Consider the following 13,213-nt stretch of genomic DNA (forward strand, 5'->3'; position numbering starts at 1 on the left):
CTGCTCGCGGCCGGGCCCCGCGCCCGACTGCGGCCCGCCCCCCACGCCGCGCCTCCCGCGCCCGCCCCGGCCTCCGCGCACCGTCGGGGCCTGTCCGGGGCCAACCCCGTTCCCGGGGGGCGCGAACTCTGCTTGGCGGTCTGAGTGCGGCCCGGGCGTCTCGGATCCTGCCTTTGTGAGTCCGAGTGCGGCCCCGGGGCTCCCAGATCCTGCCCATCTGAGTCCCAGTGTGGCCTCCGGGGTCCCAGATCCTGCCTTGGGGGATCCGAGTGCAGCCCGGGAGTCCCAGATCCTGCCTTTCTGAGTCGGAGTGCGGCCCGGGGGTCCCAGATCCTGCCTTTGTGAGTCCGAGTGTAGCCCCTGGGTCCCAGATCCTGCCTTGGGGATGCAAATGCGGCCCGGGGGTCCCAATCCTGCCTTTGTGAGTCCGAGTGCAGTCCCCCTCCGGGGTCTTAGATCCTGCCTTGGGGGTCCGAATGTGGCTTGTGGATGTGGCTTGGGAAATGATGGCAGAGCCCGCTGGGTCGAGCATGTGGTGAGGGTGGGCTGGTTCCAGGGAGCCTCACCCGTTCAGACTGGTCGCAGTTTCTCCTGCAGGCAGCATGCGGAGTGCCCGGTGCTGAAGGGGTCACAGAATTCCAGCCTCCACGGAGGTTCTGGTTTTCACGGGAGAACCATTGTCGGTTCGTTGAAATGTTCTTTTCTAAGTGTCTGCAGGAGGCCATGGCCTTTCTGAGGTTTCGGGAGGTGAGGTTACATCACATCGTGTAATAGAGGATGAGGGAGACGCCACACGACTGGAAAGACAGAACGGAGCCCCAAGCGGCCTTGGAAACCCAGTAGCATCGAGGGATGTGTGTAAGGGATGAAAGCGACCTTGAGACGGTGCGTTACTGGCGGGATCTGTCGTCTACACGGCCTGACAAATGGGATCACACTGTGCAGAAGTAGAAATGGGGATTGAGACGTAGATTGTTAGCCTTGAGGACAATCGGTGACATCTTGGGATCTTGACTCAGCGTTGCCGCCGAAAGACGTGGACCATCCTGGTGCCATTTGCCTGTGGACGGGACGAGACTGAATTCAAACTTAGGATGCTGACTTCACGAGTTGGTGAGCTCGGGTGGTCCACACCCTTTGTGACGATGAGGCCACGGGAAGATCTGGGGGGAGAGGAGGAAACTGAGGACAGATGCGCGGCGCGTCGGCCTGGGACGGGTGTACGCACCGCACCATGTTACTGTATGTGTCGTATCGTGTTGTCTGTGTTGCTTTGTAAAATGTTTAGCTTAATGTGTCCCGAATATGCTGCCAGTCAGTGTGCAGCTCTGTGTTTACTGCACATTGTGTGTGGACCGCCTGCCTGGAATGGGGTCCGACGGGTGTTTTGTAACTGATTTCCTCCCTCTGTTCGTCGGCCTTACGTGTGTCTGTGGGGACGTGACCGCGGTGCAGCGAGCTCACTGCTTCATGGTCCCCCCTCGTGCATCTCACAGTGGAAATACACAGCAGCCTCAGTGTGGTCGGTGTCGCTGCCCTGGAGAAGCCCCCAGAATGTGGCGGAATTGCTGATTTGGGCCTTGAACACGGTTGGGCCCCTGTAAGTGGGCTTGGGGGTGCGCGGCCCGGCGGGCGGGGGGCTGCAGCTTCCTGGCTGAGCAGTTCTGATGTCGCAGGGGAGGCGGGTCTGGGCGACTCGGGCGGGAGCAGTGCCGCCTCCGTGAGACGTGTGTCCTGAGGCTGCGTCCGTGCGGGCGTCTCCCTCCGTCGCGTAGGCCCAGGTTTTCCTGCTCGGCGCCCAGGTGGAGCCGCTGTAGGGACTTCTGTGCACAAGCCTTTGCCCGGAAATGGGCCTTCGTTTCTCCTGGGTCGGGACCAGCAGCGAGTGGCTGGAGTCTGGAACGTGTGCTTTTTGCGAGACCCCCAAGCTGTCGTCCACCCTGGTCACACTGTTTCACGCTCCCGTCTGCGGTGGGAGAGTCCAGAGGCCTCACACGCTCCTGTGCTCGTCAGCCTTGTTGGTTTTAGCCGTTGTGATAGTCAGGAAGTGGTGTTTGCTGTGGTTTTAATCCCGTTTCTCTGATGCTGAGCATCTTTGGATCCATATGTATGCTTTCGTGAGGAGTGTGTTGCAATCTTTTGCTGGTCTTTTTTTTTTTTTCTTGTTGAGGAAGACTGGCCCTGAGCTACCATCGGTGCCCACCTTCCTCCAGTTTATATGTGGGACGCCTGCCACAGCATGGCTTCACAAGCGGTGCCGCGTCCACACTCAGGATCCGAACCTGCGAACCCCAGGCCAAGGCCGTCAAAGAGGAATGTGTGAACTTAACCGCCACTGGGCCGGCCGTTGCTGGTCATTTTTATTGATTTGCTTGTCTTCTTTCTGTTGAGTTTTGAGCCTTGTTTTATAAAGTCTTGATAAAGCTCCTTCACTGGACGTGTCCTTTGCACGTATTTTTCTATCAGACGGTGCCTTGTCTTTTCATTTCCTCAAACAATGTGTTTTCTGGAGCAAAAGTTTTGAATTTTGATGAACTCCGATGTATCTGCTCTTTTATGGATGATGCTTTTTGTGATCAATCAAAACATTTTAACCCTACGTTGCAGAATTTTCCTCCTATGTTTGTTCTGAAAGTTTCGTGGTTTCCATCTCAGCGTTAGGTCCGTGCCTCGTGTGGAGTGAACCCTTGTGTCAGGTGTGCAGGGGACCGAGACACGGCCTGTACCACGTGGGTCCTTCTGGCCGGGCTGCGGGTTAAACGGACATGAGACCGACTAAGAGGAGAAAGTGGATCAAGGTTCACCACAGTGGACGTGCGGAGACCCGGGAAGCCTGAGCGACGCCCAGATGGCGCAGGCTCTTTTCTTAAATCGTCGGCCGGAGACAAGGAGGGTGTGGGAGGGCCGAGGCTTCGCGGGGAGACAGGCGACTCACGGGGACGTGGAACAGCGAGTGTTTGGGGAACAGGACGGTGATAACAGGGCTCAGCAGGGACCCGCCCAGCCTGCCGGTGCCCGGAGTCGCCTGTGGGATGCCTGTGCCTGGGACGGCCTTCATCTTCCCTTCCTCGCGTCCCCTCCGTCCTCAGACCCAGGGCCCCTCTCTACCCACGGGGCTCCCTGTCTCCCTGGGGTCTCCTTGGGGTCTCTTCTGGCCCCTCCTTGGCCCCCGCCCCCCACGCACCCTGCGGCGCGACCCCCGGGGTCAGGACACCCCTCCTCGCGGGGTCTCTGGTGATGCTGGGCCCTTGCGGCTGGTGCCTGGAAGTCGCGTGGAACAGCCCGTGTGCGACGTGGAAGCCGTGAGGACGCGGCTGCCCCAGCTCTTTTGTCTCCTTCCCCGGATCGTCCGGGTCTCCTCAGCAGCGGCGTGGTTTCCACGTCTGGGATTCCCCGCGAGGCCGTGCGCGTCATCCCGCCTGGCGTGAGAGGAGCGTGGAGCAGATCCAGCCAGCGAGTGGGAGGATGCGCCCCGCTCGCCCCCGTGGACTCGAGGGTGCCGTGCGGGGCGGCCGTCTTGTCTTATGCCTGGGATCAGGCGCAGGGACCCCTGGTGGGGCCGGGAGGCCGGCGGAGGGGGCACTGACTGCAGCCCCACCTGCCCTGCCCGCGGGCCCGTCACGTGCTCGCGATCACACACACGTGCTCCGTGCTGGTGCCGTGCACACACGTGGCCACCACGCCCTCCTCTCCCCGGGGCTGTGGGCAGCGTGGTGTCTGCAGGGCCCGTGAGGCTCATCTTCAGCCTCCACTCAGAGCCTCCCAGGTCGATGCCCGGCGTGAGGGAGGTGACTTCTCAGCAGCCGTGTGGACGGGCCGGAGTCCGCGTGAGTCCCGGAGCCGTGAGCGGAGAGGGCGGGTGTGGTTCAGCCATGAACAGCGACTGAGGCCGACACGTGGCCGTGGCACGGATGGTCCCAGCACACGGTGCTCGGGGGTGGAAGGCGCACACGAGGACACACGGCGTCGAGGCCACTGATGGGAGAACGAGAGCAGGCGGATCCGCCGAGATATCACGTGGGGCCTGGATGGGGAGTGAGGCTGCAGGCAGGTGTGGGTGATGGAAGGTTCTGGAACGGGTGGAGGTGGCCCCACTCTGAACGCTCCTGGGGAAGGGCCTTTGCACGGGGTGGGAAGACCCCTTTTCATAAAAAAATTACAGACTGTAATGGTTATTACAGGGTGTGTTGTACACGTGTAACGAATCCGTATAACGTGGGATCACGTAGCCGCCATCCGAATCAAGACAGGACGTGACTCGGGAGCCCCCGCGAGCCCTTCCCATGAGGCCCCATGTGTGTGACCGTCGTGTCCTCATCCTCGTGGCCCCCGCCACGTGCAGCCTTCAGTCCCTCAGCTCTGACCTGCTGTGGAAGACTCAGGTTTGGCTCCTCGTGGCTGCGGTGTCCCCGTCCACGCCATTAAACGGAGTCCCCACCCCCCTCTCTCAGACCTGGCTCCACGTCTACTTTTTGTTTCTATGCATCTGACTCCTCTGTGACCTCCTGTGAGTGGAGTCACACAGTATCTGTCCGTCTGTGTCGGCTGACGTCACTGAGCATCTTGTCGTCAAGACCCATTCATGATGTACCAGGTACAGAGTTTCCTTCCTTTTCAGGGCTGCGTAATATTCCATTGTGGGGATGGACTGCGTTTTGTTTCTTCATCCATTGATGGCAGATGTAGGATCTACAGTAATTTCTCACGTCTCACAATATGTGTGGAACATCTTCAGAAAGTCCTATGAGTCAAAAGTCGTTTACCATTAACGTTTTTCACTTGTTATTTTGAAAAACATTGCACCTGAGAAAAAGGGAAAAATACGTAGAACTTTGCCCTGCGTTCCCTGTGTTCCCTGTGCACGTGTGTGTGCATGTGCCCGTGTGTGCTGTGCATGTGCTGGCACACACGTGTGCACGGTGCATGCGGTGTGTTTCCATGTGCATGTGTTGGTGCATGCGTGTACCTGTGTGGTCGCAGGCGCACTTGCGAGTGGGCTGCAGACTGAATCCGGCTCTAGAAATGCGTGCGTGCGTGGTCCACAGGTGACCCTTAGCAGCCACGTCACCGCCGTCGATCGCGGGCACTGGGCTGGATGGCGTGGACGTCCTCACGGGGCCTGTGCTCATGGCTCCATCACAGCTTCTCTGAGCCCCACTCAGCGTCGGCCGAGGACCCCGTGACGTTTAGCCGTCCTGCCCCGGGTCCCTTCAGGCTGCAGGCTTGGCCGTTTGGAGACCCCAGGCCTGTGGTTGTGGGAACACCGACGTGGGGGTGGGGTGTGGGCGGCACCCAAAGCCCCAGGCCGTGCGGCTCCCCTGCCCACTCCCACCTTGGACGCCTCCTCCAGGAGCCCAGGATGCGCCTGGGGTGCAGGGATGAGGGGAGTCACCCCACTGCTCGTGCGTCCCTGCAGGAGACAGGCCTGGACCACAGGAAAGGCCCGGCCGAGCGGGATGCTGACACGGACGCGCCCGAGACAGCGAGGACGTCACCTGTGGGATTTCGGGAGCTAAAAACAACGGGACGGTGTGGGTGTGCCTGACGCAGGAGAAGCATGGACGCTGATTTACTGTCAGGAAGTGGACGACCTCGTGCACAAGGGTGAGCTCCCCGTGCAGGGATGAGGGTCACAGAGCTGACGCGGCCCCCACTCTCTCATCACGTCCCCTCACTCACAGCTGGTGTTGGTTGCTGCTCTGGTGGTCGTGCTGCCCGCACGCTGGGCCTGTGCCTGTGGCAGGAGGTGTGGCTGTTGGTGGCGTGTGAGTGTCTCTGGGCGGGTCCCATGTGAGGTTCTAGGGTGTCGGGACGTCTCAGCAGGACTCACATGCTGACTGAGTGCGTCTGGGCGCCATCGTTTCTGTTGCATGGAGCTTTGACAAACCGTCCTCCTGGGGGCTCCGCTCTGTGCCCCCCCGTGCACCTGGGGACCCCCTCTGGTCTCTGGGGACACAGGCCGCGTTCTGTGGTCCTGAGTGTTCCCGCTGGGCCTGTGCTGGTGCTCCTACCCCTGGGCGTGAATAGATGTGGGGTCACAAGCGTGCTGCATGGTCCCCGGGGTCCCCAGGAAGCACAGCCTCACCCGGGCAGCGCTTGTCTACGTGGTCCTGGTCGGCAGACGGTTCCTGTGAAGGGCTAGTTGTCCTCATTTTCATGCCGTCAGGTCATCCTGTCCGTGTGTTAGTGTGAGAGCAGCACACACGTCACGTGACCCAGTGGGCTGTGTCCCCATGAAACTTCATTGATACACGCGGTTCCAATAAAACTTTATTGACGCCAGCCCTTCCAATAAACTTCACTGACACAGGTGTTCCAATAAAGCTTTATTGACACACGTGGTTTCGATAAAACTTTATTGACACAGGCCGTTCCAATAAAACTTTATTGGCAGAGGCGGTTGAGGGCGAGAGGCCTGAGGGCGGGGCTGCCAGCCCTGATCCGGGCCCTTTCCTCGTGAGGAGCCGCTTGTCCCTGAAGGACTGGGTCCCGTCTCGCTTCCCCCGACCCAGGTGCCACCGTCAGTCTGGGGTCTGAGAGGCCGGCATCGCGGTTCCCCGCCCGCCTTCTCCGCCCAAAGTGGAGACCCCTTCGTGGGGCGGGTGCCCCTGGGGAGGCGCGAGGTGCAGGGACGGGGGACATGCGTGCAGGCGGCGGGTCTGCACGTGACTGTTTCCCTTCCTCGCCGGCCGCATGCACAGGGCGTCCTCTGGCCCCGTCATGGCAAACATCTGTCTCCTGCAGAGGCCGACCGCGGCTCTGGCTCCTGTGCCCGTCTTCCAGGGCCGCCCTCTGGAAAGAGGGAGGACACAGCGCGGGCGGGGACGCGGGCCGGTGTCCCAGGGAGGACGGGCCGCCAGGAAGGTGTCGCCTTGCTGACCGCGCCCTCCGCTGTCTGCGCGCTGTGCAGGAACCAGGCCTGTTCCGGGACGCGGGGAGATGGTGCGGGTCTGCCCCCGGCTGTGGAGACGGGCCGCCTCCTCTGGGTGAGCCGGGCACGCGGAGGCCGCCTCGGGGTCACACACGAGCCCCAAGCACAGGGCTGTCGTCCTCCCTCGGACACCCATCCCCGTCTCTGGTCCTGGTGAGGGGAGGCCAGGAGGGCCCGGAGGTCAAGGGTCAGCCCGTGGGTGTGGGGGGGGCCCTGGGGCACCTGGGAGCCCGTCCCCCCTCCGAGCAGCCCGTCTGGGGCCAGAGCCGTGTCCCCTGGAGCTGGGACCGAGGCCTCGGCCAGTCAGGCACTGGGCGTGTGCGCTGGAGGGAGCCCCACCTGGGCCGCCTGGGGCGGGTGAGCCCTCGGTTCCAGGGCCTGTCGGGCAGTGTCAGCGGCTCGCCCGGGGGACGTCGAGCGCCCACTGAGCCCGTGCACCTGAGACGAGCCGTTGGCCCCCTGACTGTGTGTGTGTGTGTGTGTGTGTGTGTGTGTGTGTGTGTGTGTGTGTTTTGTGTTTCTGGTCAGTGCGCACGCCCTGCGCCCCTGGAACCTGTGTGAGAAGATGGACAGCCTGCTGACCTTCCAGTGGCACCAGGGCAGCCTGCCCACCGAGGTGAGGGTGGTGGGGAGGGCCCTGGGGGGTCAGAGGTGGGGATGGTGCTGGGGGAGGGGGTCAGGTGGGGAAGGTCCCCAGGGCGGGTCCCCCGTCCATCCCCGACCCCGGGACAGCCCCGTGTCCTGCAGGTGGTGCACTGTGCGCTCCAGTGTGCCTACTGTGCACTCCTCTGGCAGATCGTGGCGGCCACACAGCTGCTGCTGCCCCAGGTGGCGGGGGACCTGGTGGAGGTCAGTTCTAGATGTGGGGTCTGGAGGGGACACGAGAAGGACAGGGGTGGTGTCCGCGTTTTGACCGGCAACTTGTCCCCCCTGTTGGCAGGCGTCCGTCATCCTGGGGGCCGGCCTGGGCTCGTTGGCTCTCACAGGAGGGCTGACTTGGGCCATCGCCCACACTGCCACGTGGCCAGTCCACCGATCGTGTGGGGTGAGATTCAAATAATCTCTGAGCGCCTGCCCCCGCCCCGCCCCGAGCGCTCCCTGGTCTGGTGACAGTTCTGTGGGGTGGCAGTGTGGATCTCCGAGGGTCTGGTCCTGGAGTCTCGTTTGTTATTGTTTGACGTCCCAGCTGTCGGGCTCGGTCAGGAGCTGGTGGGAGGAGCAGCCTCCGCGTGTCCCTCAGGGTCTCAGGAAACAGACGCGCAGAACATGGCCGTCAGGAGATTGATTTGGAGGTTTGGCTCGCTGGCCTGTGGGCTGGGTGTCGGAAATCCGAGGGCAGCCGGGTCTCGGGCGGGTTTCTCTGTCCTGGTCTGGAGGCAGAATCTCGTCCCGAGACCTCAGTCTCTGCTGTTTGGCCCTCACTTGATTGGACGAGGCCCACCCTCATTACTGAGGTCATCTCCCTGACCTCGGGTCCGCTGGCTGCAGGTTAACCTCGTGCACACGGCACCTTCACAGCAGCCGCCACGTGAGCCCCGGGCACCGTAGCCTGTCGGCATGAGCACACAGGACTGACCCGCTCACTCCCCACACGCCCTTTGTCCTTAGAGGGTGTGTTTTGTCATGTCTGGCCTGAGGCAGCCCTGGAGCTGCACCCTGCTGTGCTGGGACCTGGCGTCTGGGTGGCGCCCATGGCACAACACGGGTTTGCGGTCAGTTTGTCCATCCACCATCGCCTTCCGGCCAGACCAACTTCTACCCACGTTCACCGACGGGAGAACCGAGCTCTGTCGCATCAGGGACTCGCCCAGGTCTGTGGCCTGGTGGGGCCCCGGGTCCCAAGCCCATGGCGCGGCTGTTGGGATGGCCTCCCTCACCGCCTCCGTCATCGCATGGCCCGTGTGTGTTGGACAGATGGCCGGGCAGAGCCAGTGCAGGCGGGCGGGTACATCACGCACATGCTAACCTCTGAGGCGGTGCCTGCGCTCCCGCTGACGGGGCTCCTGGGCTTCAGGGAGAGGCTGCTCAAGGCCTGACCTGGCTGCCGCATGGGCCTGAACCACCAGAGTGGGGCGCTGAGCGAGAGGGGGTCTGTCACGCTCTCTGTCCTGGCCGGGCCGTCCCCAGGGTCAGAGGAGCAAGAGGCGGGAAGGTGAAAGTGCCCCGTGCGTGGGAAAGTCGGGGTGTGTGGTGTTTTACGTGACGGCGTCTACACATCTTACTCGGGTGTCAGACGATGGCGTCTTTCCCCAAACGCTGAGAAGGAATTGTGTGAACGTCCCATTTGCACAGCCACAGCCCACCCTTTAGACGTCTGTGGGGTTGATGGACACGCTCAGAGTTCATGCTGGAACTCGGCTGGTTGTTCCCGTGGATGAAATGTTGATGGGTCAATCTCGTGCCAGGGATGAAGCTTTTTTTTTTTTTATTTTTGAGGAAGATTAGCCCTGAGCTAACATCTGCTGCCAATCCTCCTCTTTTTTGCTGAGGAAGAGTGGTCCTGAGCTAAGATCATGTCCATCTTCCTCTACTTTATATGTGGGACATCTACCACAGCATGGCGTGCCAAGTGGTGCCATGTCCACACTTGGGATCCGAACCAGTGAATCCCAGGTCACCAAAGCAGAACGTGCAAACTTAACTGCTGTACCACCGGGCGGGCCCTGGGATGAAGCTGTTCTGAGCGCTTTGCGGCTCGGGGCGAGTCACTCGGTTTTCTGCCGTCCTCCATGCACCATGAGGAGCTGCTGCTTTGCACAGCAAATTGGGCGTCAATTTAAAAAGGAGCTTTTACCAATATCTTAGAGGAAAAATGTCTCATTTGGTGGATGTTTGATTACTAGGGGGTCAAGGGTTTGGGCATTTTCTCTGGGATCACCTGTTATGCGTGTGCTTTGGTCCTTTTTTGTTCGTTTGTACGTTTCTGGTTCACAGCCACAGTGCCGGCCTCTCTCCTGCAGACGTTTCCCCAGTTCATCGTTTGTATGTAGTGTTTGTTGTTTGCACGTCGTATGCATGTTGTGTGTTTGTATGTTTGCGTGTTGTATGTATGTTGTGTGTTTGCATCTTGTGGCAACTTAAAAAGCAAATTTGCCCGTTATTTTATCTCAAAATGAGTCTGTTCAGGAATAGACCAAAGAATTGCAACTCAGGACGTGCGTGCTGTGGAGAACCACAGGCAAATCCAGAGAACGGGGGGAGCTGCCTTTACAGAGAAAGGGGGAGGGCGGGGCCGCTCTGAAGGAAGGGCCATCCGAAGAGGGACGGACCAGGGCAGGAATGGCTCCTCATTGGCTCAGCTGTTTCTGATTGGCTGAGCTGTTTCTCATTGAGCTGCTGTGTTTCTGATTGGCTGAGCTGCAGTGTCACTCATTGGCTGAGCTGTTTCTCATTGGCTGAGCTGCGGCACTTCTGATTCGCTGGGCTATGCCGGTTTTCATTGGCTGGGCTGTGGTGTTTCTGATTGGTTGAGCTGTTTGTCCTTGGCTTAGCTGCGGCATCGCTGATTGGCTGGGCTGTTGCCGGGTGGGGAGAGCATCTTCCCTCCATGCCGCAGCGGTACTTCCCATTGGAGACGCGAGCCCGGATGTCTTCCTGTCTGGGGTGATTGACAGGGGAGGGCGTGAGGACCCCCCCCCCCACGCAGGCCATCCCCTTCCAGCTCAGCTCAGGTTTTTTTAGTCACTTTGGCAGTTGTGTGTGTTGTTCGCACATACATGTTGCTGTGTTTGCGTGCCATTGTGCCCGTCACCTCGTGTCCTGGCGTTGCATAGCAGGTCCTTCGATGTCACTAAATGTCCCCCATGTTTCATTTGCACCTTCCTGCTTGTGGAAGGCCCGGGGGTGCTGGTCCACTGGGTCCTGGGGGGCTGCGGTGGGTGGGGGCGGGATCTGTCCTCTTAGGGTGGACGGATGCCCCTCCGTGCCCGCCGGGCCTTCCTCCTGCTCTGCGATCTGCTGCTGATCCTGAGCCGCCAGGGCCCGGCCATGTCCTGCAGAGCACGCTGGTCGCCTTCCTCAAGGAGCACGTGCTCCTGGAGGAGGCGGGGCCACAGTCGGGCCTGGGGCAGGAGGGGGAGCCGGAGGCGCGAGGCGGCCTGGGCCTTGAGGGCTGCTCTCCCGCGGCCCGTGGGGTGCGCCGCCTCCCTGGGTCTCTGAGCTGCGTCCCCTGTCCATCCACCGCGGTGTCCTCTGGGTTCAGGCTGCAGCACAAGGTTCACGGGGGGCTGGGGTCTGGGGGACTCAACCTCGGGGGTGGAATTGGGGAAACAAGGGGCCCTGGGACACTTGGGAGCTTACCACGTGTGGGCCCAGGTCCATGCTGTAGGGGTCAAGGGGGCCGGTGGTGGTCCTGATCCATCGTGCTCCCGGCAGCAGCTCCCAGAGAGGATCCTGGGACCTGAGCGCACAGCCCGGCCCCGCCCGACATGCCCAGCCCGCATGGAGTCCTGCCTGGTGTCGGACCCTCGGCATAAAACCTGTCTGCTGGGCTCCAGGATGCAAAGGAGGAAGGGACGCGGTTCTCGTCCCCTTGGTGGATTTAACGCCGTGGCGCGTGGTGTGTGCAGCTCCCTCCCCCACGCAGCCTGAGCAGCAGGGACCCTGTGGGGACCGGTGTGGGCATGGCCCCTTCTCATCCGGGTCAGCTCTTCATCCCGAGGGGCTGTTCGCAGGGGTCTCTGACGAGGTGGAGATGCAGGCGGCGGCCGAGGTCCACCCTTCTACCTGGAGGTCCGCCCTCCTGCCTCGCCCAGTCCCGGCTTCACCCCGCGTCCGTGCCACTTTCTCCCTGCGTAAGATACAGGCTTGTGGTCGGAGGTTCCGCAGGTGCAGTGAACGCAGAAGAGAGGAACAGCCGCAGTCTCAGGGGCTCCCCTGTTGTCGACCCTGTTCCTTGTCTGTCTGGACAAAGGCGCTCTGTGTTGTTGTGGACGGCATCGCCCCTTAACAGCTCATCAGGATTTTTATGTTGTTAACAGCTCCTCCCAAACCTATCTCCTGGTGCGTGTTTCCGTTAGGACGTCACGTTTTGTCATCTGTGCCTTCTCGTCAGGTGGAGAGGGTCATTGTTTCAGTTTCGTTCTCTCATTACTACTGAGATTGAATGGAAGCTCCATGAGGGCAGGGACGGGGTTTTGGGGGGTCTGATTGGATCGTTGTTTAGGGCAGTGCCTGGTGATGACAAGGAGCTGGAAAAGGTTTGAATGGATGCGGGGGTGGGAGGAAGGGGGAGGGAGGGATGGATGGACGAGTGGGTATGTGGGTGGACAGGGGGATGGATGGGTGGGTGGGTGGTGGGTGGGTAAATGGGTGGATGATGGATGGGTCGAGTGGTGGGTAGATGGGTAGATGGTTGGACAGACGAGTGGACAGACATGTCTGACAGTCAGTGTCACTTTCCCTCCAGGACTGTGCAGGTGTAGACTCTTGGTGTGTCTGTAACACGGTGGCGACTTTAGCCCTTTATCTGTTGCGAGGACTTTCCCTGGATTCCTTTTAATTGAGAGCTTTTATTTCTATGGTGGGCTCTTCTTTCTTTACCTTTTTTAACCGTAACCCTCCAGTCTCCCCTGGTTTTTTCTGCGCCTCGCGCTCCTCGGGTTGGTCCCCTCCCGGCCCACGACCACCTTATAAACCAGTGTGGGCTGAGCCCCCGTCCATCCTGGAGGCTGCGCCTGGGCGCCCTCTTGTTGCTGACACGCGGCTGTGCGCCCACGGGCTGGCTCAGGCCTGGAACGGGACGGTCAGCGCGGCTCTGAGGGGCGTCACTCCCTCGCTCCTCATCATTCCCCAGGTCGAGGGCCCGATGCAGCGGCCATGAGCTGGGCCCGCTCTGAAGGTGCACTCACTCCAAGGGCTCGGGGACCGGCTCCCCCGTGGGCTGTCGCAGGCACCCCACTCGCTGGCCCAGGGCGCGGCCCCCACGTGGGGCTGGCCAGGGTGAGCGCACAGTGGGGTCAGGGGTCCTGGGATCGGGAGACGGTGGCCTTGGGCTGCGTGTGGCCGTCGTCAGTCTCTGTCTTGAGATGTTGAGCACCGCGAGGTGACCAGTCTGTGCATCCACTGTTGCCGTGGTAACCGTCCGTCCGTCCGTCCGTCTGACTTACAGCCTCCCCGTTGTTTCCGCGACGCCATCCAGGATACCGTGAGCAGGACGAGGCAGAAGGACAGGCCCCAGAACGTGCTGTGCCCGCGCCTCCACCTGCCGCAGGTGAGCGGGCTGTTCCGGAAGGTCGGCCGCTGCCCCACGGGACGGAGCTGCCTGGCCTGCAGGGTGGCGGG

The 13,213-nt window shown here is 61.3% G+C and overlaps 1 protein-coding gene across 48 annotated transcripts in view; it reads left to right on the plus strand.

The window, feature by feature from the left end:
- LOC103543810 (uncharacterized) overlaps positions 1-13,213 on the plus strand; it is a 56,954-nt gene that overhangs the window by 242 nt on the left and 43,499 nt on the right. For 8 of the 48 annotated variants that reach the window (XR_011535711.1, XR_011535712.1, XR_011535714.1 and 5 more), the window contains exons 1-6: positions 6-4,047; positions 4,182-4,594; positions 5,417-5,604; positions 6,911-6,986; positions 7,460-7,547; positions 13,041-13,142. Coding sequence is in view for 7 of the 48 variants with exons in the window: in XM_070603567.1 (XP_070459668.1) it covers positions 6,940-6,986; positions 7,460-7,547; positions 13,041-13,142 (237 nt within the window). In the remaining 41 variants the exon portion in view is untranslated. Of the gene's footprint in view, positions 1-5; positions 4,052-4,181; positions 4,595-5,416; positions 5,605-6,910; positions 7,085-7,459; positions 7,548-13,040; positions 13,143-13,213 lie in introns of those variants that run through there. The other 40 variants (XM_070603568.1, XM_070603565.1, XM_070603560.1 and 37 more) reach the window with 36 other exon arrangements.

The sequence above is a fragment of the Equus przewalskii genome, chromosome X, assembly GCF_037783145.1.
Source record: "Equus przewalskii isolate Varuska chromosome X, EquPr2, whole genome shotgun sequence".
In the NCBI taxonomy this organism is placed as follows: domain Eukaryota; kingdom Metazoa; phylum Chordata; class Mammalia; order Perissodactyla; family Equidae; genus Equus; species Equus przewalskii.